Source organism: Fusarium graminearum, chromosome 2 (genome assembly GCF_000240135.3).
Source record: "Fusarium graminearum PH-1 chromosome 2, whole genome shotgun sequence".
Taxonomy (NCBI): Eukaryota; Fungi; Ascomycota; class Sordariomycetes; order Hypocreales; family Nectriaceae; genus Fusarium; species Fusarium graminearum.
Genome location: NC_026475.1, coordinates 5,221,137 through 5,244,118, shown reverse-complemented (window position 1 = coordinate 5,244,118; position 22,982 = coordinate 5,221,137). Strand labels below are relative to the sequence as shown.

The following is a 22,982-nucleotide window of genomic DNA, read 5'->3' as shown; positions in this document are numbered from 1 at the left end:
TGCAGTGAACTAACTGACTCCCCACGGGGAAAATCGCACCAAGACCTTGGAACTAACCTTGCTTTGCGCGATTCAATCCAACGGATCTTATTTCTTTATTGCGATGGTACAATACGCAAAAGATCATCGCGGTATATATATCAACATGAATTCGCCCCATCTTTTTTGTTCGAATGGTGTTGTTGTTCTGTGTCTGATAGCATCAGCAAACACTACAGCTGCTGGATAGCTTCAATTACACATACTTCTCACTTTTACCTTTTTTCTTTCCTGGTCATTCATCATGACTATCCTCGTCGGAAAGCCCCTGGACTGGGCCATCACAGCGACTGCTGGCTCAGGTTTCCTCCTCTTCGGTTACGACCAGGGTGTCATGTCAGGTCTCTTGACAGGCACAGCTTTCACTAATACCTTTCCTGAGATTGACACTACTGAAGGTGGCAACGGCAGTTCCTCTCTGCAGGGAACTGTAGTGGCTATCTACGAGATTGGATGTTTCTTTGGTGCCATCTTCTGTCTTGCGTTCGGCGAATACTTTGGAAGACGCAACTGTATCTTGATGGGTTGTGTCGTTCTCAGCATTGGAGCTGCTCTCCAGGCCTCGGCCTTTGGTATCCCTCAGATGATTGTCGGACGTATTGTCGCAGGCCTAGGAAACGGCATGAACACCAGTACTATCCGTGAGTTAATCCAATTGCCTCAACCAAAACCTCCAGCTAACATCTCGTAGCCGTCTGGCATTCTGAACTCATGAAGGCCAGTAACCGTGGAAAGGGCCTTGCCATTGAGCTCGCCATCAACATTTTCGGAGTCATGCTGAGCTACTGGGTCGACTACGGCATGTCCTTCGTCAGCAGCGATGCCCAGTTTCGCTTCCCGCTAGCTTTCCAGATCTTCTTCGCCATCCTGACTTTTATCGGTATTCTCCTCTTGCCCGAGTCTCCTCGTTGGCTTATCAACCACGACCGCCATGAGGAGGCCCGCGAAGTTCTTTGGGCTGTGCGAAAGAACGCCAAGTCTATCTCAAAGGACGACGAATCTGTTAGTCGTGCCATTGCTGAGATTCAACATGCCATCAACGAAGAGCGAGAGGCAGCGAAGACCAGTAGCTTCAAGGCTATGTGGAAGAATGGAGAGCAGAAGTTCCTGTACCGAACTATGCTTGGTATCGGTGGACAGTTTATGCAGCAGGTAAGACTGATCATGATACCAGCCTTATGAGACGGCATGGCTAACTATTATTCTTTACAGCTCTCTGGTATTAACTTGATCACATACGTGAGTATACCCTCCAATGAAAGGCCACCATAAGCCCAACTGACAATTCCCAGTACGCCCCCGTCATCTTCCAAGAATCTGTCGGCATCTCCCACAACCTTAGTCTCCTGCTGGCTGGCTTCAACGGTGTCGCTTACTTCTTCTCCTCGCTCATCCCAATCTGGATCATTGATCGCCTGGGTCGCCGAAAGCTGATGATGTTCGCTGCAGCCGGCCAAGCAGTCTGCATGGCTGTTCTGGCAGGAACTGTATCGACTGGACAGCCAGGCCCTGGAATCGTCGCTATCGTTATGCTGTTCCTATTTAGTAAGTTTACTCCAAGCCAGAAACAAGCCACAGAACTAACGAGTTTGCAGACTTCTTCTTCGCTGTGGGATTACTCGCTATTCCCTGGTTGCGTAAGTCATAACAACTTGAGCCTACAAAACCACACAAGAGACTAACATCATATCAGTGCCCGCCGAATACGCCCCCCTGGCCATCCGTACTCGTGCCGCCGCCCTCGCCACAGCCTCCAACTGGATCTTCACCTTCCTCGTTGTCGAAATCACCCCTGTATCAATCTCGAGCATCGGCTGGAAGACATACGTCTACTTCTGCATTTTCAACGCTTGCTTCGTTCCTCTTATCTACTTCTTCTACCCCGAGACCCGACTCTTGTCCCTCGAGCAGATCGACAAGCTGTTCACTGGCCCAAAGATCCTTCTTCACTGGGACCACAGCATGGGTGTCCCTGGAGAGGCTTCCGAGAAGAGTACTGATGGTGAGACGGGTAAGGCGATACATGATGAGAAGACCGAAGCAGAGGTCCATATGCGTGAGTAGATTACACGCAATGGGTATCGGCATAGGTTTAATGGGAAACCGCACATGTATTTAATCCATTATGGAATTATAGGACGTTCTAGTCCATGTTTATCCAACAGTAAATGAGTCATTGACTATCCCTTACTCAATCGTATCGTGGCGAGAAATTACAGTCCAATTAACGTGTTCTACGGTACCCCAAAGCTCACTTCCAATTAAACCAGTTGGGTTTCTTCTTGTCAGCTTCCTGCCTCTTCTTCCACTCCGTTTCCTCCTGAGCCATCCAAGCCTGCATCCTCATGCACTTCTCCTCCATCTGAGCATCTGTCAAGAAGCCCCGTCCACCATCCTCTGCGGTATCTTTATCCTTGGATCCTACGTAGGATCCTTTAGTTACACCTAGTGTGTCGCATAACCCTTCTGACTTCTCCATCAACCATACTCCATGTCGGAGACCATCACGCCAATGCGGTGGCAGGGCCTTGTAGCCGAGTAACGCCCCAAGAAGAGCACCAGCAAAGCAAGCGTTTGTGTCTGCGTCTCCACCCTCCATTATAAGGTCGGTGATTAGCTTTTCGAAGATGGCAAGCTGAGAACATATTTGACCCGATGACTTGAGCTGGCGTAGTGCAAGGCGAAGAAGCAAAATGCCAGAGCCAAAGGTCTTGTAGACATAGCCAATCTTATAACTCTCATCCAACTTGAGGTCTGCTAGTTTTTGAGCTGTGGCATGTTTTCTAAACTCAGCGAGATCTAGTCGCGGCTCGTCTTGTCTGTCGGGTTCTTGGAGTTCCTTTTCGCGAAGCTGGGTGTACCAAGCAAGGCCAATTTCGATCAAGTCATCGACATGTTGTTCCTCATATATCTCGCCAAGTACAAGACCTCTTACAAGAGCAGTCCCAATCGCACAGGAAACCACACATCTTGGGTCCACGTGAGTGACCACAGAGAAATCGGCTGCGGTTTGGAAGGTTTCTTCGACTGACTTTCCAAGACACATGAGTCCCAGCGGGTGCGTTCTCATCAAGCTCCCATTGGGCGCAGCGTTGTATTTGCCCGTTACCCAGAACTTTCGAGCTGTTCCTTCAGCGTCATCGAGATAAGATTTGCTCCTGACGATACCACCGACAGTCCGACCCAAACCAAGAGGCAGGGTGTCGAGAGCCCTCAATCCCATGCGCACCCAGACTGAGAGCCTCGAGGCAAAGTCTTGAGGGCTAAGCTTCTTGCCATCGCCGTGGAGGTACGAGAGCAGTATTAAGACAGCATGATCCGTGTCATCTGTCCAGTCCCCCGTAACGTGAAAATTCCTGTGATGATCGCGACGAAAGGGAGTGGCTTTCTCAGCGGGGAGTAAAGTAAAAGTGCGGTCGAGGTAAGCCTTGGAAGAGATCTCAGCAGAGAGAAATTCGGTGTACAATCCGATTGCGTCTCCTAACGCTGATCCAAAGATGGTACCGATTATACGGTCTTGGAGGTGAGGGGACTCCAAGGCCTTGTGTGCATTTGGCGATAATATGGAAGACATTTCTTGGACTGTATGAGGCGATGCGATATATTGGAAGAAAAGATCCAGATAGATCCTTTGTTGAGAATCTTTGAGAAAATTGAGAAGGCTTGGGTTCCGGCTTACGGTTGAATAAAATAGATATTGAAAGAAAAGAGAGAATAATACCTACTGCTATATACATACATGTCCAGCTGAGGCAGCCAAATTAATGGAACAACCTCGCAAGGCACCCGCGATTCGAGGTTGGTTAGTGGCATGATCTGGGCGGTGGCAGTGGAGACGCCACAATACGCCAGGCCTCTTAGACTAGACAAGTCCAGGTCGACACAACATAACTGACAGTAGACGACAGATTCCAGCGGTCAGTCTTTCTAGCCGTTCCATGTTGTAAAGAAGCAAACCGATATTCTCATTTATATATAATATATGTGCACATGGATGACCTCTATGGATTGCGTGACGCTTGATGGGACAGTGGTGGTGTCCATCGATCAATCCCGCCCAATGCTCGCCAAAGACACGATACTTTGGGCTGCTTCCTCTTCTTCATTCCTTTCATCTTGATGTAATTTCGTTGCCATATCCCGTTCCTGCTCTTAGTGTACGTTTCCGGATCAGACCGTCTGAATGGACCCTTCTCGTAGAACGACGGTTCCTGAAGATTGTTAGACATCTGGAAGGTCGACGTATGTGTCTTGCTTCTCAAAAATGACACTTACTCCATTGGGGACAACATAACCCTCTTCCTTCTTTTTTGGTCTGTCGTTTGTGTTGTCGATGCAGGAGTCCCGACGGCGAATGCATTGGTAAAGACGGCACTGTATATCGTCCATTCTTTCCTTGCACAAATAAGTCTTGTGAAATGAGGCAACAGATTCGGAGCGGCTGAGAATTTTTTACCTTGCAGGATGTCTTGTCGCCCTTATTTCTGAATCTGCGTATCCCACGCATGAATATAAAGTTGATGATCCTGTATCCGAGTTTAGTACATAGGAGAACCTGCTTCCATGCTTCTATTCTGGTCGTGATCATCTTGTCAGCTTCTGACATCAAAGTGCAGATGTAGGTATGATCTCTCCGTGAACTCTTTCCGTGTCGTTTGGATATGTCACCTGCCTAAATTGTTCTTCGGTTCTTTCTTTTTCTCCATTGTCGTTCTCGTGCTTGCCGCAATACTCTTTTCGGGTCTTGTTTATGGGTTTCGGTAGTCAGGAGCAAATAGCATTGTAGGATGTCTATAAGAAAGTTCTTCTCCCCTCTCTTTTTGATCTTCTTTTCTTCTTCTTTCTCACTGAATAAAGTGGAGTGCTCGCCGCGCTACAAGACCGATCTGAAGGCCGGCGTTCAAGGTGTCGGCAGATGAAGCGTCGTCTGGGTCCCCTTGGACTAACCCCCCAGGGACGTGGTGGGTATAAGTAGCCCCGGTCAAATTTTTGTTTTCTTTCATCGTGTCACTGGTATTACACTACCTCCAGGTGACGCGCGACCTTTTTTTTTCATTGCATTTATCGGCTGGCCGGTAATGCGAAGAAGAAAAGCCAACCCTCCTGGTGGTGGATGTTGCGTTGACACTAGGCCATGACGACTCGTAGATGTGTGATAGACCCAGCATGCTGATGGGGATGGTGATGGAGAAAATATGGATGAAGAAGTTTAGTAAGATAAAGTGAGGGAACATGGTCTTATTTATAGTCCAAGGGAAACAAAGTTCTATTATGCATTGAAGTATGTTTGCCATATGTGCTCAAATTTGGTGGTTGGTACAACTTCATTATTAAAGCCAATACTAACTGAGTCAACATTAGACTTCAAAAACTGCCATATCCTCAAAGATAATACTGAATTTTTCGTTACCGTGCAACAAAGAGTCATAGAATGTATCATGTGCTCAGAAAATAATTTAATATAAATCTCAAGTTCTCGTTAACAAAGTTTATTCCGTTACTATGCAGATGCGCAGTGACCTCCATCTACCCGCAGGTCGGTTCCTGTCACAAAAGAAGCACCCTCAGATAGTAAGAACACAGCTGGTGCTTTGAAGTCCTCGGGGGCGCCCAAACGTCCCAGCAGAGCACCAGCCATCCACGTCTTCTCGACCTCGGGGTTCTCTTGGAGCAACTGGTCTGTCATGGCAGTTCGAATGTAGCCGGGAGACAATGTGTTGACTCGGATACCGTATTGACCCCATTCCTGAGCGACCGATCGGCACATTTGCTGGACTGCAGCTTTACTGGAGTTGTATGCCGTGCATGAAAGGCCCTAATGTTTGTTAACTCTGCTGGAGTTGCGTGATAGTTGATTGACTTACTCGATTGGCAATGTTGCCCGACATGCTGCCAATAATCACAATGCTACCAGGGCTGTTGTTTTCTCGTAGTACTCTCGCAGCATACTTGCAAGTATTAAAGACACCAGTCACATTGACTCGTAGAATTCGGTCAAAGTCGGCAGCAGGATAGTCAAGCGCTGCAATTTGCTGCTGGATACCGGCGCAAGCAATGGTCCCCCAGAACGGCGCTTCAAACTTATCGGCTTCGGCTGCAATCTCCTTCATCGCTGTCTCGACAGATTGCTCTTCTGTGACATCGCATTTCCGGTAAGACACGGACACTTTGTTGGCTGTGGCGATCTTGTTGAGCTGTGCCCACTCTGCTTGCGATGGCTCTTCGAGAATGTCTAGACAGGCTACGCTGCCACCAGCTTCAACAACGGCGAGGGCTAGGGTAATACCCAGACCACGGGCTCCTCCTGTGATGGCGATGGTCTTGTTCTCGAGTGAGAAGAGCTTGTAGGTTGATGCTTTTGAGGCGGGTGTCTCTTGGGACTCGGGCACATTAGCCGGGAGCTCGATGTCTGAGACGATAGCGGGAGCCATTGTGATGGTGGGGTTGATGTGGTACAAAGAATTGAGGGACAAGAGTCGAAATTGGTGAGAAGCGAAATGCTGGAAAGACTTGTCAGGTTATAAGATCGTCTAGAGTATCCATTTCTAGAGGCACCAAGGTTGGTCTGACATTTGTGAGTTGGCAAACTTTCATGGCAACATCCAGAGGGAAATCGGGTGCGAAGGATGATGTGTCAGAGGTGTATTCGAAGGCCAAGGTTGAAGCATTTAGAAGGGGTTATTGTAGCCGGGGGTTGTCACATTGCATATCGTGGGGATGGGGACAAAAAGAATTGTCCAACCTGGTGAGGTACCTGTGTCACATCAACCCACTCGGCTCTGCATCATTTTGGCCAGTCTCTCGTTGTACAAACATAGTATCTAGGTACCTACCTTGGTAGGAAGCCTTTCTTTTTCTTGATCCTCATTTGCTACTTGTCCATACAGAGAGTTCCTCAGGTAGATACTAAGATAGAGAATAACTCCAAAGCTTTAGGGTATAAGAACAAACAACCAGGGGCCGTGCGCTAAGGAAGCATAAACTGATTCACTAGTAATTCCGTCTCTTACGGCCCTTCACGCTTAGGCTAGGACATAGTAGCCTTCCCCGCATAGTGACCCTCCCTACCATGATGAGCTTCTTGTGTCATTTCAATGGCAGTTGTAAGCGCTTCCTATGGATCTTCAATCTAACCTCGACAGGCAAGGCCCAGATTCATCTGCCTCCACTTCCCCGATACAGAGGCCTTGCAGGAGGATGGCAGCCTCTAAGAGGATCCAAAACCCCAGAACCCCACAGCGCTTTCTCTTACCTTGTCGGGAACATTCAAGGGTTACAGCAGAACATCATCAAAGCTACATGAAGAGGATCATGCGCAAAAGATGCTTTCAGAAATGCCTATATCTCAAGCGAATCGGTCGACCCAGAAGCTCAATTCATCCCCCGTCCCCTCGTCTGAGAACGACCACAATCTCAATCCAAGATGGCACCCAGTGCAATTGCCCCAGAGACACAATATGACCACACAGCCCTATCCAACGTCGTCAAATTGATCAAGAACGATGACGCCCGGACAATTGATCTTGCTTTGCGGCAATTCCGTTGCTTGATTGCTGATCTATGCGAACAATTCAAGGGCGGCCATCCTGGGTAAGTCATACAGTCTTTGACAACCCCAGAACAAATGCTAACCAGCTTCAGAGGTGCCATGGGAATGGCTGCTATTGGCCTCGCCCTCTGGAAATACATAATGCAGTACTCGCCTAACGACCCGGACTACTTCAACCGCGATCGCTTCGTTCTCTCAAACGGCCACACATGTCTCTTCCAGTACACATTCCTTCATCTCGTCGGCTACAAGGCCATGACATTTGACCACCTCAAGTCCTATCACTCTTCCAACTACGACTCTCTAGCGCCAGGACATCCCGAAATCGAGCATGAAGGAATTGAAGTGACGACCGGTCCTCTCGGTCAAGGCATTGCCAACGCAGTCGGTCTCGCCATGGCTACCAAGAACCTCGCCGCCACTTACAACAAGCCCAATTTCGAACTCGTCAATAACATGACTTACTGCATGATTGGAGACGCATGCCTTCAAGAAGGAGTTGCTCTTGAAGCTATCCAGTTGGCGGGCCACTGGAAGCTCAACAACCTCGTCGTCATGTACGACAATAACCAAATCACCTGCGACGGTAGCGTTGATCTCTGCAACACCGAAGATGTCAACGCCAAGATGCGTGCTTGCGGCTGGGATGTGATTGAGGTCGAGGACGGCTGCTACGATGTTGAGGGTATCGTCAAGGCCCTCATTAAAGCCAAAGCCAGCACTGACAAGCCCACATTCATCAACATCCACACTGTCATCGGTGTTGGGAGCAAGGTTGCTGGTGATGCCAAGGCTCACGGTGTTGCCTTTAGTCCTGAAGGTGTCAAGGCCGTAAAGGAGCACTTCGGCATGGATACCGACAAGCAGTATGTCGTCTCTGATGAGGTCTATACCTTCTTCCGTGACCGCAAAGCCCGCGGCGATCGCCTTGTAGAAGACTGGAACATTCTCGTCGATTGCTACGCCAAAGAGTACCCTGAGCTCCACCAAGAGTTCATCAAGCGGGTTGAGGGTCGTTTCACTGAAGATTGGCGGAGTATTATCCCCGCCAAGGAGTCCCTGCCTACTACTCCCACCCCTTCTCGAAAGTCTGCCGGAATAATCTGTAACCCCCTGGCTGCTAAGCTCAAGAACTTCATGGTTGGCACAGCTGATCTGTCGCCCTCTGTTAACATGATCTGGAAAGACAAGGTCGACTTCCAACATGTAAGTGTCCCTTGAAAGCAACAAGTCACCATTAGCTAAACAGTTATAGCCCGAGCTCAGGACCACATGCGGCATCAATGGAGACTACTCCGGCCGCTATATCCACTGGGGAATTCGTGAGCACGCAATGGCCTCCATCTCGAACGGTCTGGCCGCCTACAGCAAAGGCACCATCCTCCCTGTCACATCTAGCTTCTTCATGTTTTACATCTACGCCGCCCCTGGTGTCCGCATGGGTGCGCTCCAAAACCTCCAGGCCATCCATATCGCCACCCATGACTCTATTGGTACCGGTGAAGATGGCCCTACTCACCAACCTATCGCTTTGCCTGCTCTCTATCGTTCAATGCCCAACATACTTTACATCCGGCCTTGCGACACGGAGGAGACGGCCGGTGCCTTTATCACCGCCCTGGAGGCGAAGGACACCCCATCTATCATCTCCCTCTCCCGACAAAACCTTGAGCAGTACCCTCAGCACTCGAGCCGTGAAGGTACCCAGAAAGGTGCATATGTCTTTATCGAGGATGAGGATGCCGATGTCACCCTGATCGGCGTTGGTGCTGAGATGGTCTTTGCCGTCAAGACTCGCGAGGTCCTCAAGAACAAGTTCGGCATCAGAGCCCGTATCGTCTCCTTTCCCTGCCAACGCCTCTTCAACTCTCAGCCTCTTGAATACAAGAGGCAGGTTCTCCAGTATCGCTCCAACGCTCCCCGCGTTGTAATCGAAGCATATGCCGTTAATGGCTGGGAGAGATACGCCGATGCTGGCTATTCCATGTCAACATTCGGCAAGTCGCTACCTGGAAAGGACGCATACAAGTACTTTGGTTTTGACGAGACTGTGATTGCTCCAGAGGTTGCTAGACTTGTAGAAGAGGTCAAGGAGGAGGGCATCGAGAGTCTGCGGGGCGAGTTTCGGGACCTTAACAATGTGACACATGAACACTAATGGGTCATTGAAGAAATATGCAAAGGACTAGCATGAACTTTGGAGTTATTTTTGGGTATTTTTAGTCGCGATGATCCCATTTTTGAAAATCAAGACTTTCTTGTCAAACTATCTCAGTTCTCATATGACTCTTTATGACGTCCTCCCAATATTGAACGTCTCCATGGCAATCCAGAAGAAGACTGCGTTCTCCCCAATGTTCCGACTGCACTCAATTTACCTCTTCGTCGTTATTCAAGAGTACATGGCGTCCTAAACGAGTTCCAAGTAGTACGTGGTGACTCATAGTTTACACAACCTGTGCTGTAAATTGCCAAGATAACAGTGTCCAACTGACAAGATAGAATGCCCAATTCGTAAGCAATCCCAGCGAAAATAGTTTGATGCTCGTGTAAGCTTCTTAACCATGCATTTGTCTTCCCTTTGGACGAATGATGGCGTCTGAAGGGGACAGTGATCGTACGCCCTCCATCAAGAACTAGCTGATGTTCTGAACACCACCATTAACCCCCCTGGGCCAGGCCCACCATGATTCCTGAACTCGGATCGTAACATCTTGCCCAGCGTTCAGTACTGAGCCCGCGACGTACTGCCCAACTTGGCGAGTAGCCACTGCGGCTTCGCGAGTGCGTGGGGCCAGGCTCATGATGCTTTCGGTCACATTGCCGATGCCACTCTGTGCGAGACGTTTTGAAGCCGAGAAAACTTGTTCGGCAGTCTTTACTCCTGGAATCTTGCGTAATAAGGATACTTTCTTATCCACTCTGGTATTTTGTTGGTATTCTTCCGATTCGAAAGGGCCGATGGGGATATCGTAGCCTGACAAGTTTTTACGATCCAGTTTGGCATTTTGTTCAAAATAGGCCTGTTCGGGATCGCGGTCTTCTGGGATATCCATCATCTCCGTGTCATCAAAGACAAGGAGTTGGGAATCCTTTGAGAAATTGTTATTTCTGTGCGAGTGCTGGCTTCGCTGGGCAGCCTGAGATGCAGCTGCAAACTCAACAGCGGCTTCCACCATCTGTGTTTCGACAATCACAAATTCATCTTCTTCATCGCTGGGTATGTCGTTTTCTCCATCCACGGGGTTGTAACTGGACGTATTCTCCAGTTCGGGAGTGGTATGCTCTTGGCTTTCTTGCTGGGGTACAATGTCCGAGTTCTGAGTTTGAAAAACACTGACCCCCAGCTCAGAATCCGAAAGTTCAACACCATTGCTTATATCCATTTTGATTCTCTCTCTCTTCCAAAAAGCCTGTTTCTTTCTAATATGTGTGTGCAGCCGAGTAGGGAAAGAGTTACTGATTTTCCGGGGGAGGGCAACAAGTTTGGTGGCGTGTGGTGATAAGGGGTTATGTTTGTTGGGGGCCTCAAGACAACCTAATCAGTATTGTTATGCTTGGCGAGACTGACAGATGAAGAAGAGAAGAGAATGAAGAACTATGTGGAAAATACTGGACTAGGCAGTCGTGGAATGGAAGCCTATTACTGCTGCGATAAACCAAGGTTGTTAGGATGAAGGCATGGACGAAACATGTGAATCACTGTTCATTGCCGTGCGCGAGTTTCTTTGACTTCCCCAGCTACCTGTGCTCAGGTTTTTGCTCTCTAGTTATTATCTATTACGATCAATATCACTTCGGTTTTTGGCTCGGTCACGTCCACTTTCAACTGATGTACCTAATTCAAAGCTGCTACTCATGTCCACCTCTGGATGGGTCTTTGTCACGACGCCTCTTATTGAGTTTGGATCTTTTAATTTCAAAAGTGAGCCTCTTGCAGCCTTTTTTGATAGGACCGATATTTTGGGTTACCCCGTTAGACTTTGGTGATTGAATAGCATTTTTGGCCTCGAGAATCTCTTACAGCTTTTTTTTTAATGGGACAGCTATTTTGGGTGACCGTTAGAAGGTCTCTTTGTCTACGAAGCTACGGCTGAGGATGTGGTAAGTCGTTATCAACGGATGATATTTAATCCGCTCAGACCCTTGGAGCTAACAATTTCCTCAGGACATTCACAACTTCTATATGGAGTAGCAAGGCACCATTTGACACCGACCCTCTTAACCCGGCCGTCTCCCTTTTGTGCCCGGATCTCGAGCCATTTCAGCTGCCCATTCAATCGTCCTTGGAATCAGACGCGGAACCGCTTAGTCAACCGCCCTTGGAATCAGGCTGGGAATCGCTTAGTCAATCGCTCTTTCAATCGCCCATTTAACCGCCCGTTCCAGAGTGTCAAGATAACTCAGCGGATAATTTTAACGATTTGTTCGCTTTTTTAAAAGATCCCCTCTAGTTTTTGCCCGGCACCATCCTCGACCAATTGGCACACCAACCTCTATTGATCTGGTGGTCATTGTTGGAGATTGATCCTTTTTCGCACTAGAATCTCGTCAAAAGCACCCCAAAGTCGTCACAGGCCCTGCCCGAATACAACCCACGCCCGTCCCGACATTGTTTCCAAACTGCGCATTTTTATACGTTACGATGGCTTCGATATTCTCTCTCCGCGGGCTGTTTAGCCGCCAAACTATTTCGACTACCCCTACAACTCGTCTTTTTTCTACGACAGCAAACATGCTTGCCCGCACACCTCCGAAACCCGCCGCGAAGAAGCCCGCAGCGGCTGTTCCGCGCAAAAAGCATGTGCAGGCCAAATCCGAAAATTTCTACCGCATTCGTACTCTCCGTCAAAACATGTTTTCTCCTGCACCCCCACCCTTGCGTATGGCCCGCCTTCGATACCTCCGACATTGGACAATCCACCGTGCGTGGCAGTTGTTTCGTCGACAGCAACACCAAGCGACCGAGCGCGAGCGTCATCGTATCTACAGCGGCATGTACAATGCCTGTGAAGAGCTGCGCAAAACCGTTGGTCCTGGTAACCGAGACGAAGGTTACCTGTATCGAGTAGCCATGGAAAAGAAGGGTGTATGGGGAACTGATGCGATACCGATTGAATACGCACGATACCAAACAGACTTCCCCGCTAAGAATGCGTGGAACCACGACTGGAAGAGACACAGCAACTAGATGGACCTGTATGGTTAGTGTATGAATTCAAGAAATGGTAAGAGAAAAGTGTACTGTATGTATAATAGAAACGATTGTTAGACATGAATGGCTACAGCAAAGTAGTGTTCATTGACCCGACTCGTGATTGAAAGTGACTGGTGTGCTATTAATTGATGCAGTAAATCAGACGGAATTAAATGTCAATATCGTCACTCTCATTAAGTTATCCGCTCCTCAAACAACAGTACCGATCTTCCCAGTCTCAAGTATGCCATTAATTCACTCTCGCCCATCCTATGCTCGACCAAGCCAGCCAGCTCTATGCCGCTGTCCTAATTATTAGATAACACATGGATAAAATATGCATTGCCTAACCCGCTTGAATCAAATCATGCAAAATATCAGACTCCTCCTACCCACACCTCCAATCCGCTCCCGTATTTTTGTATCCTCCCGGGATGCCATGTATTTAAAGACTTTCGCATTCCCCTGGCCAGATAATAAGGGTGCTTAACAGGGAGAGAACCGCTGGTCAAAAAAATAAATAATTGCGAACATGTTCAAGATTAAAGGAAAACAAGGACAAATGCGCAGGGGGAAGACAAGATGAACAGAGCTAAACAGTCCGTTTTGTCTTGGAGAATGTTATCCCAAAACGGCATATTCATATTTCTTTTCTTGTGTCTTGGACAGGGAGCACCTGGCAATAAAAAAACAACGGGGGGGAATGCCGGTATTCGAATCGGTAGGCGGTTGAGTTGTTGGAGATGGAATGTTGGTGGCTATGAGTTTTGGCTGTCCCTTGGCCACGATCCGCCTGTCAACTGAAAGACAAGACGGCGCGCCAAAATAAAATATAAGAAAAAAAGATGTCCTCCTCCTAGAGCGCCGAGCAATAAGTCCTCTATATCCTGTGTGATTCCCTGGTGTCCAAAAAATCCTATAATTGTCTCCAGAAATTGGAAAATGTTCCGGTGTCATGGCCGAGGCGAACGGTAGTTGATCGCTTGGAGATATACCTGGGCCAGTTCTCAAGGTGGGTTTCGCTGCTTACAACCCAGATGCCGAGTTCGCATCTGTGTCAGATTGTGCACTACTGAGTCTTTACAGCACGACACAGCAGCCACCGCCCTCACCCTTTTCGAAAGTCAGCAGAGCAGCACGAGTAGCCGCCTCGAAGACATCGTCGACACCCTCGCCGCTCAAACTGGAGCATTCCAGATATCGTTTTGCGCCAATTTCTCGTGCGATAGACTCTCCATCGTGCTCTGACACAAATCGCATCGACTTCTTGCGCATTTCCTCAATCGCAACGGGGTCTTCTCGAAGATCCTTCTTCAGGCCAACGAGAATGATAGGAACACCGGTGCAAAGTCGCTGGGCTTCTTCAATCCACTATGACAACAGGTCAGTCTTGAATCATCTGGACGTCGTGGCGCGGTGGGGTTCGTACCTTGTGCTTAACGTTGTCGAGAGAATCTGGGGTGTCGACAGAAAAGCCTATCAAAATGACATGGGCTTTCGAATATGCAAGGGGTCGTAATCGCTCGTAGTCTTCCTGGCCAGCAGTATCCCAAAGAGCGAGCTGGACAGACTTGCCGTCCACTCTGCAGTCCGTCACGTAGTTCTCAAAAACTGTGGGAATCTATATTCGTCGTTAATATTCGTCTTCGCAAGGGGGATTCGATCGAGGCTCACATAATGCTATGTTATGGTTAGTAAACTTGATGACGAAACGATATGAGGCTGGGGGAGCTCACTGTAGGAAAGTAACCTAGCGTAAATACGCTCAACAAACTGGTCTTGCCGCAGGCACCATCACCGATAATGACCAGCTTCCTACAATCTATCATTAGCGATGTTTCTAATGCATGTCCTGAAAGAGATGACCATTGGGAACGCAAAGGAGGGTTTGTGTTTGAGAACAGGCGTAACTATGTCAATGCAGGGTTGGGCAGCGCGACAACAACTCGTACCTGCGGATAACGTTGCTCGGATTTGCGCTCATGATGAATCAATTATATAGGCTCGAGATTGCGTGAGATCTCGAAAGCGATAGGAAATAATGTCGGATCTGGAGTCTGCTACGGGCCCCAGATCTGGGTATTGCGTCGGGATGTGGTTGTCGTCGATAAAATATGGGTGGAAATGCAGCGAGTTACAGCGATCAAGAGGGCGGCGTCGTCGCGGTGATGAGAGCAGGAACAAGCTAAGGCAAGCCGATAGGGATGAGGATGGATTGAGTTTAGGAGAATGGCAATGGAGATTTTGAGGATTCGGTTCGGTGAGAGAAGCGTCGTTAACGAGATTTAGGACCCCTTATTTTTTTCGAACGGATTTTTTGGTAAGAGAATCGTTGGATGGGTGAGCAACAAGGGACGTTCGGAGTGAGCGCGCGGACGAGACGTGGAGCGAGGAGGAGCAAGGCCAGGCAGTACGTAAATACGGAGCACGGTACGGTACAATACGGTTCGGTAGCCTGGACTGGGGTGCGGATGATGGGTGCTGTAGTGCGAGCAGGGCGTTTTTAATGGCGGTGGGACGGAGGTCCAAGAGGGAACGTCAGGGCGCTCGCTGTTGGTTCCAAAAAAACTCCAATGGGATGGGTAAGCTTCCTTATACGGGAGAAGGAGAGAGGAAGAAGATGGAAGACCGTCTCCAAGGGAAATACGAGCCGACAAACAGCGGATCAGGCCAAGGGACGTAAATAGGCAGGCTTCGGCGCTGATATGATAGGGCAGTAAAGGATCGAGTTGATGTTCCTTTTTTTTTCTGGTCAGGCTTGTTGCTCGACTAGTCTCGGACCAGGTTTTGAGCTGAGACGAATTGGGCTGGGCTGATAAAATGCTGGGAACTTTGGCCAGGTTTAGTCTGAACGGATAGAAGTAGATAATCAGTTAGGTAGACTGACTGACTGATCTCGAGGGGGTCAACTAAAGATAACCATCTCCATTCGGTTTTAGGTAGTACTAAGTTATAGATCGAAACTAAGAGGCAGCCTCCTTCTATTGTTGGAACGGTTTTGTTCACAAGTGACGGTGGTGGTGGCACCGGTGATAGTGGGGAGGTCCTGGACGAGTTGTTCGTCTCTCTCCCGGCTCCCCTGGGTTAGAGGTGGAGCAACAGACAGAGGCGTGGAAAACGGGTCCGGGGCGACCGTTTTAGCTGAGAATGAGGTGAGGTTGAGTGGAGGACGACAGTCGTGGAGGTGCTTCAGCATACGGTATGTTGTTTTGATGGTGGGTTTATTGCCTGAATCGATGTTGCTTCCATCCACGTCCATAGCTTGATGATGACAAAAACACGGGTGGACATGGATCATGGTAGACAGAATGTACCGACAGTATGGATGGTTACAACGATCTATTGTGACTATCTGCTACGTAACGTGGATAAAACTCACTCGACGAGTTCAATTGGAAGCTTTCCACAACATAAACTCCATTCATGAGCATGGCATGGCATAGCATGGCATAGCCTTGGGGCGCCCGTTTGATGCAGTCTGCACTGCACTTCCCATGTTGCAGGCCCGTTGCAGACCCAGCAAGCCCCCTGTGGCGGAGCGACCACTAGACCTATTTAAAACAACCCACAGAGGTGGACATTTGAATGAAGGCTGTTCGGTTGATTCTGACACTTCTCCGCACCAACCAGCTCACTGGACAGAAACGGGTTCGATAAGCGGCCTAGCCATCTCCAACAGTTTCTACAGCTACAGCTAGCTATAGCTATAGCTACGGCAGACCAAATTGCAGGAGTCCTCTTCAAGCAGTGTCGGATCTTGATATTCAATTAGGTAACAGTGAGGAGTTTTGTCATGGAACAAGCCTGTGGGCACTCGTGTCTACCAAGGTTCCTAGGCTAGCACTGAGTCTAGCCAACTCAAATCCGTCAGCAATTGATGCAGTTCAGGGACCTGTCACAAATGTCTTGAGTGTTCTTTTCTTCAACAAAAAAGTCCAATTGGGTTTCTTTGTTTTGTTTCGACGGTGATAGACAGGGCTTGTAACCTTCCATTGAATACAACAATGACGACAGATTCCAGATGCAGGCAAACATCTCGACAGGTCCACATCAACAGCAAAAAGTCCCCTTGTCGTTATTCGGAGGATTAATTATTGCATTCCTAGCCTTTGTTTCGCTCACTCGTTAATTCTGCGGATTTCTGCGCCCTCCGTCATGCTTTCCACGGCTGCCGCTATTTGAGGCTGTGCAGATTGATCCACTCCCGCTCGCCGGTAAGCTAAAAACAGGAACCAGACCAGGGTGCTAGTCTGCTAGACGAACTGCCAGTCAGTCCTGAACGCTCATTAGCTGCTGTCGAGCAAACCATCATTTTAAGGTCCCCTAGAATAGATTCCTACCTAGTAGTATCCTACAAAGTTCATGTTTTACGCTCACGGTTACCAAGGGTGCACATCGGATCAGAATTAATTGATCGACTGCCCTGAATTACTACGGATGATACCGTACAATCTTTGCTCCGTGTTTTTGGCTCCCTCACGCTAAACCCCTGTACAACAGGATTTCGGCGTTTGTCGAGATGCCGACTGTGGACTGTCTCCATCGCTGACGCTTCGTTTGCAAACAAGCAAACATATCTTCATCCAGGATCATTGTCCTCTTCGCGAATGTTTTTCATGATTGCCTGAGCTGATTCTGCGATGACACCACTGGCCATCGGGCATTCCCAATTACGGCATCGTTTCGTCTTAGTTCTCATGTGCTTACTTATATGCAACGACGATGTTTCGTAGATGTAACAATGGGCCACTATACCTGGACTCTGCCCTACAAGGCCGTGGCGGTGTTGGGATTTATGCCCAAAATCCTTCGTCCCGTGAGTTTATGCATGCATACAAACTGTCAGCGACTTAATAGTCATGACTACTAGTGATTGTGTCGTCTTACCTGCATGCTGAATGTTGCACTCCTTTACTGTCCCGGCCGCCCTGATGTGTGTGAGTGGTATCGCAAACGGCGTTTACGCGGTATATCTCAGCATCTGAGACTTTGTTACCATGTTGGGCTAAAGAGCCGAGATATTTGTCCTCTGCCGTCGATGCTGTCCTCCATTTGCGACGTGCATTGATAAGGGGGCTTCACGGACGGCGATACCTCAATCTGGTGTCCTGTCGCACCCTTGAGTTTGCACGGTGGCGTAAATGAATTAATGCAGTGGTGTTGCTCTACATGACTTGATAGCTACAGGCAGATTCGAGTCTCTATCTGACAAATTTATTTTGCCCTCTTACACTTGTCATGTGGAACGTTGTACAGCGTCGGCAGCCATTGGGGTGTATATGAGCAATCATCAGTCAAGCTTGCTATACACATTCTTTGCAGAAGCACCTGTCCAACTTTTTGAGTGGCTTCATTTGATGAAACCGTTTGCTGAAAAACTGCCATGCCGCTTGCAATGCCTGCAAACGCAGGATATTGTTTGCTTAATCGACTTCATCGTTGTTGGTGGTTATTCGTCAGGATACAAAGTTGTGGAATGGTTGCATAGCGCCCAGGGGCAATTGATCAGAGCCAGATTAGTCCATCAGACCAAGGACACTCTTGCTACTGCTGAAGGATATTTATTTAGTAATTAAAAAGCCAATGAATCTAGTTAAATCTCGATATACATTGATTTGCCTTTGCTCTGACCTCAGGTTCAGGGTAGCCTTCAGACCTAGGGGAAGTGACGTTGACTTCAAGGTACCTTATTGGATTCGTTCTGTCTGTCCCCCCACTCTGGGCCCAATGCAAACGAACCAAATCGCCAGATCTCAACATCACGTGCTAGATCACACCAGGCCACGCCAGGCTAGGAGATAGTGGGGTATAGGCTATCACCCAGATACGTGCCTGACCAGTAGCGACCTGGCCGGGCTTGTCTGGCTGCATGAGAAAGCACGAAAGTACAGGTGCTATGCAACTCCACCAAAGAGTGACTTCTATCCTCTGTTTGAGCCTTGAGGTTGAGCCTTGAAGCCTCAAGTAACCCCGACAAAGATCCATTCCGCCGCATCTTTGCTCTTTTTTATATTGGGGCTGGAATACTCATAAAGAGCTTTACTTACTCCTTGTCTTTCTACATTTATTAACTTACTTATCGGGCTCTTCCCCGCAGGCGTCATCGCTGACCTAACCCTGACCTTGGCTGCTACTACTCCGATTGTGAGTGCCTCATTTTGAGCCGCCCCCAGACCCTCCACTCGCAACGTTCGTTCCCGCAGCCGCCCAACAACCACAACCTCACCCTCTCGAGACGCGCAGTTCCTGCCGCTTTTAAGCTGACACGCACTCGCGTATTACAGAATCCTCATCATCATACAGCGTCCTCCTGTCGACAGCCACGTGTCGCGCACAACATCTTCATGCCCTCGATTGCCCTACTCTCGTAACCTACCATGCCGGCCAACAACCAAAGACCGGCTACCCAAACTCCGGTATCGCCACGAAACACTGCGAAATACACCAACAAGGACGGTTCAAAGTTCATCACCGTTCCCAAGGGAACACCATCCGAGTCGTCGCTGCCCCCGACCCCCACAAGCGCCAAACCCAATGGACCCCCACTAGACGCTTCCAATGTCGACGATGGACCTGCTCCTGCCATTAACCGCAAGAAACAGAAGCGCAGACAAAAAGCTGCTGCGAAAGCCGCTGCCCAACAAGCTGCCAACGGACACAATGACCATGCATCCGGACGAAGCACTGCTGGGAGTTCCTTGCCAGGCCGCGGCCCCGCTGACCATGAAGAAGTCGAAAGTGACGACGAGAATGAGTACATCCTAGCAAGCGAATTGACAGAGCCGACTACGAATGGCCACCCACCTTCGGACTCTAGATCTAAGAAGAATCGAAAGAAGAAGAAGAAGGGGACAAATGCCGACCCCACGTCGCCAATTCCGGAAGCTCTCGAGCATGAGCCGCAGCCCAACTTGTCGCAAGGCGCTGGTATGTCACGCGATAAGATATGGAGTACGAGCAACCAAGAAGAGCGCGAACGCATAAAAGCATTCTGGCTTGGACTGGGCGAAGATGAGCGGAAATCATTAGTCAAGGTGGAGAAGGACGCTGTTCTCAAAAAGATGAAGGAACAACAGAAACATACTTGCAGCTGCACTGTGTGTGGACGAAAGCGGACTGCGATTGAGGAGGAATTGGAGGGTCTTTACGATGCCTACTACCTGGAGCTCGAACAATTCGCAAATCAAGGCGAAGGACCACCGATGCTGCCGTCAGCCCGGGATTTCGCTCTAAGACGAGGACTACCTTCGAGTTATACAAACCGACCCCCATCACGAGGCCGAATAGTGGAACAACTGGGAGACGAGGAAGATGACGAGGAGGAGGACGAACTGGAAGAGGTCTACAGTGAAGACGAAGTGGAGGATGACGATTACAGCGACGACGAACCTCCCGAAGAATATCAAACCTCACACGAGCGAGACGTCGCCGATTTCTTGACGTTTGGCAATAGCCTGCAAGTCAAGGGTACGCAGCTCCTAGAATCACTCCTACGCAGATATGGTAACATGGACTTAGGTGGTATTCTCACCGTGGCGGATGACCTTCTTAAAAACGACGGCAAGCGGTTTATCGAAATGATGGAGCAGCTTGCGGAACGTCGGATGGCAAGAGAGGAAGACGCTCGCGAACACTTTTCACGAGGCTACGGTCACCCCAATGGCTCATACTCCAACAACCCTCATAATCACCCCCCTCCTGAAGAAGACGAGTACGACGAGGAAGAGGACGAGGAAGAAGATTATGACGATAGCCAGGACGAGGAGTATGAGGAGGAAGAGGTATACTCAAACCCCTCTGTGATGCCATCCCAGTCCCATACTGAGTGTTGCTGCCAGGACCAAATGACAGAGGAGCAACGAATGGAGGAAGGTCGCCGCATGTTCCAGATATTCGCCGCTCGCATGTTTGAACAACGGGTTCTCTCCGCCTATAAGGAAAAGGTCGCCAAGGAACGTCAGCAAAGGCTTCTGGAAGAGATTGAGGCAGAGGACCGAGAGTCTGAGCTCAAGAAAGCTAAGAAAGCTAAGGATGCGCAGAAGAAGAAGGACAAGGCTGCTCAAAAGAAGCAAGCATTGGCCGAGGAGAAAGCGCGGAAAGAAGCCGAGAAGGCGGCAGCAGATGCTGCACGGTTGGAAGCCGAGAGGCAACGGGTTGCTGAACAGAAAGCCAGGGCCGAAGAGAAACGAAAGCAGAAAGAAGCGCAGAAGAAGGCCGAGGAAGAAGCGCGACTACGGAAAGAGGCAGAGCGACAACGACGACTCCACGAGCAACGCGAGAAGCAAGCCGAACAAGAACGCAAGGCTCGAGAAACCAAGGAGAAGGAGAAGAAGCTCAAGGAAGAACAGCGACAAAGAGATAAGGAGGCTCGAGAGCAAAAGGAGCGTGAGGCCCAAGAGCGTAAGGATAAACAAGAGCGCGACAAGAGGGATAAGGAAGCCCGTGCCGCCAAGGCCCAGAAGGATGCCCAAGCGGCTCGCGAGGCTAAAGAAAAGCTGAGAGAGGAGAAGGCAGCTGCTCAAAAAGCAGCGAGTCACCCATCTCAACCCATTCAAATTCCAAAGCGCCCATCACAGCATTCAGCACCCATACCTGCCGTACTTCCACAACATGCCTCGAACCCAGCAAGCTACGCATCGCCAAAGATACCAGTTGTAACTCCCGTGCTATCCAAGGCACCAACACCGATTCGACCCCGAACCACGTCTCAACAGCAAGACGTGGCGTTACCGTCAACCACAGTTTCAGCTAACAGTCAAAACCCCTCACCCCACTCGATGACGCCTCAGAGTCCTGGCCCAATTGGCCAGCGCCATGGAAGCGCAAGCACGCAGCATTCTCACTCGGTTTCGCCTACAAACGGACACTCAAGGATGCTTGGACACTCTCCTTTCCAGATACCCCCGATGGGAATGCAACCGCCCCCAGGATTAGCCCATCACCCACCCCCACCAGGTTTCGCAAACCGCATGCCTCACGAAGCTATCTTTTCGGGTTTTAGGCATAGCCCTGGGGCTATGATGCCTCCTCCCGGCATCAACGGGCCACCTGGCCGCGGATTCTCTGTTCCTCTGCCTCCGGGGTTTACGCAGCCCATTGGTGACCAGTTTGATATGGGTGGGTTCCCGATGCCCACAGACCTCCCTCCACCAACGCATCATCGCCAAAGTTCACTGCAGTTCGACACGCCTTTGACTCCATCACAGCCTATAGGACGACCTGCACCTATTGGGCGTCCTGGAAGCCTCAGCCAAAGTCGTGCATCTGACGACCAGGACGATGAAACTGCTCATCTAGGTAGTCGAGCTCTTTTAGAGGACGATGAGCCTCTCGCAGCTGAGGTCAACCCAGGCAGCCTACGAAACCAGCCTCCAGGGCCACGTGGTGACTTCACCACAAGTCCCTTTTTGCCTTCAGCGTTCCCTCTGGCGCACAACCCCTGGGGTCCTCCTGCTGTTGGGGGACATCCTCTGCCTCCCCCCGGATTCAACAACCCCGGATGGGGTGCACCAAGTGTGCCTCCAGGCTTCGGCATGACATCTCCTATTGCTGGAATGAGCTCTATTCGAGCTCCTGCGCAGCCCAGGTATGTGACCGTCCGGGCAATGCTCTGCCAGGCTTGCAAGGAATTGGCTAGCTCTGGAGATCCGGAAGGTTACATCGATATCGCAAGCCTCAAGTCGAGGATTGATGCAATGTCAGGCGACCACAGCATCTCTGAACTCGACTTGTTGAACCTTTGTGAGACGGAGGGAAGTTCGTCAAACGGAGGCGGCACGTTCGATATCCGACGTGATGCAGGAGGTCCAGGCAAACATACTGTTCGATGGGAACCTGATCTGAGTGACGGATTTGGTACACCGTACAGAGCAGTTGGTGCTCCAGGTGAGATTGGAAGTCCTTTGGTAGGCCACGCAGCTCTTCGCGGGGGATTGTAGGACAACCCTCGGCGGGGTCGGGCAAGTCAACCGACTAGCGACGACTCCTTGTCCGTTAGAGATCTGGTGCGTGACAGCAGCCCGCTGGGGGCAATTGGGAGTGACAGAGGGAGTACACCCTCTATGCACACAAGAGGCTCGTCGATCGTATCCCACGTTGACCGTCCAGACCTCCAAGTAAAAGGTCTAGGGGTCAAATAGTTTACCTGAACCGAAACGCGAAAAGCTGGTGTGTGACCTATCGTTTGTGAAGCAGAGT

General features: G+C 49.7%; 10 protein-coding genes across 10 annotated transcripts; 4 read left to right on the top strand and 6 right to left on the bottom strand.

Moving 5' to 3' along the window:
* Positions 1-283: 283 nt before the first annotated feature.
* FGSG_04062 (uncharacterized protein) lies at positions 284-2,103 on the top strand (the record flags this gene model as incomplete). Its single annotated transcript, XM_011323283.1, has 6 exons — positions 284-680; positions 731-1,191; positions 1,252-1,278; positions 1,332-1,584; positions 1,635-1,676; positions 1,733-2,103. 6 exons carry the CDS (start codon positions 284-286, stop codon positions 2,101-2,103), a joined length of 1,551 nt encoding a protein of 516 aa, XP_011321585.1.
* A 187-nt stretch (positions 2,104-2,290) lies between these two features.
* On the bottom strand, positions 2,291-3,979 carry FGSG_04063 (uncharacterized protein; the record flags this gene model as incomplete). Its single annotated transcript, XM_011323282.1, has 3 exons — positions 2,291-3,713; positions 3,779-3,901; positions 3,936-3,979. 3 exons carry the CDS (start codon positions 3,977-3,979, stop codon positions 2,291-2,293), a joined length of 1,590 nt encoding a protein of 529 aa, XP_011321584.1.
* A 61-nt stretch (positions 3,980-4,040) lies between these two features.
* Positions 4,041-4,428, bottom strand: FGSG_12318 (uncharacterized protein; the record flags this gene model as incomplete). Its single annotated transcript, XM_011323281.1, has 2 exons — positions 4,041-4,268; positions 4,315-4,428. 2 exons carry the CDS (start codon positions 4,426-4,428, stop codon positions 4,041-4,043), a joined length of 342 nt encoding a protein of 113 aa, XP_011321583.1.
* Positions 4,429-5,539: 1,111 nt separating this feature from the next.
* On the bottom strand, positions 5,540-6,470 carry FGSG_04064 (uncharacterized protein; the record flags this gene model as incomplete). The annotated part of the gene is made up of 2 exons (XM_011323280.1): positions 5,540-5,854; positions 5,904-6,470. 2 exons carry the CDS (start codon positions 6,468-6,470, stop codon positions 5,540-5,542), a joined length of 882 nt encoding a protein of 293 aa, XP_011321582.1.
* A 992-nt stretch (positions 6,471-7,462) lies between these two features.
* On the top strand, positions 7,463-9,746 carry FGSG_04065 (dihydroxyacetone synthase; the record flags this gene model as incomplete). The annotated part of the gene is made up of 3 exons (XM_011323279.1): positions 7,463-7,629; positions 7,681-8,794; positions 8,844-9,746. The coding sequence occupies 3 exons, from the start codon at positions 7,463-7,465 to the stop codon at positions 9,744-9,746; spliced, it is 2,184 nt and encodes a 727-aa protein (XP_011321581.1).
* A 478-nt stretch (positions 9,747-10,224) lies between these two features.
* FGSG_04066 (uncharacterized protein) lies at positions 10,225-10,974 on the bottom strand (the record flags this gene model as incomplete). The annotated part of the gene is made up of 1 exon (XM_011323278.1): positions 10,225-10,974. The coding sequence occupies one exon, from the start codon at positions 10,972-10,974 to the stop codon at positions 10,225-10,227; it is 750 nt and encodes a 249-aa protein (XP_011321580.1).
* A 1,349-nt stretch (positions 10,975-12,323) lies between these two features.
* FGSG_04067 (uncharacterized protein) lies at positions 12,324-12,862 on the top strand (the record flags this gene model as incomplete). Its single annotated transcript, XM_011323277.1, has 1 exon — positions 12,324-12,862. One exon carries the CDS (start codon positions 12,324-12,326, stop codon positions 12,777-12,779), a length of 456 nt encoding a protein of 151 aa, XP_011321579.1. The 3' UTR covers positions 12,780-12,862.
* Positions 12,863-13,015: 153 nt separating this feature from the next.
* FGSG_04068 (uncharacterized protein) lies at positions 13,016-15,130 on the bottom strand. Its single transcript, XM_011323276.1, has 5 exons — positions 14,738-15,130; positions 14,522-14,600; positions 14,460-14,465; positions 14,215-14,406; positions 13,016-14,156 (listed from the first exon to the last, which is right to left on the bottom strand). Exons 1-5 carry the CDS (start codon positions 14,767-14,769, stop codon positions 13,866-13,868), a joined length of 600 nt encoding a protein of 199 aa, XP_011321578.1. The 5' UTR covers positions 14,770-15,130; the 3' UTR covers positions 13,016-13,865.
* A 605-nt stretch (positions 15,131-15,735) lies between these two features.
* Positions 15,736-16,083, bottom strand: FGSG_12317 (uncharacterized protein; the record flags this gene model as incomplete). The annotated part of the gene is made up of 1 exon (XM_011323275.1): positions 15,736-16,083. One exon carries the CDS (start codon positions 16,081-16,083, stop codon positions 15,736-15,738), a length of 348 nt encoding a protein of 115 aa, XP_011321577.1.
* A 3,079-nt stretch (positions 16,084-19,162) lies between these two features.
* FGSG_04069 (uncharacterized protein) lies at positions 19,163-22,904 on the top strand (the record flags this gene model as incomplete). Its single annotated transcript, XM_011323274.1, has 3 exons — positions 19,163-20,252; positions 20,304-22,670; positions 22,783-22,904. The coding sequence occupies 3 exons, from the start codon at positions 19,163-19,165 to the stop codon at positions 22,902-22,904; spliced, it is 3,579 nt and encodes a 1,192-aa protein (XP_011321576.1).
* Positions 22,905-22,982: the final 78 nt, after the last annotated feature.

Bases quoted from the DNA above. Each gene is read 5' to 3' on its own strand.
- FGSG_04068 (XM_011323276.1), bottom strand. From the start codon at position 14,769: ATGAGCGCAAATCCGAGCAACGTTATCCGCAG. The intron at 14,601-14,737 runs GTACGAGTTGTT...GATAGATTGTAG, and splicing joins CCGAGCAACGTTATCCGCAG to GAAGCTGGTCATTATCGGTG. The intron at 14,157-14,214 runs GTACGAACCCCA...CTGTTGTCATAG, and splicing joins TCGACAACGTTAAGCACAAG to TGGATTGAAGAAGCCCAGCG.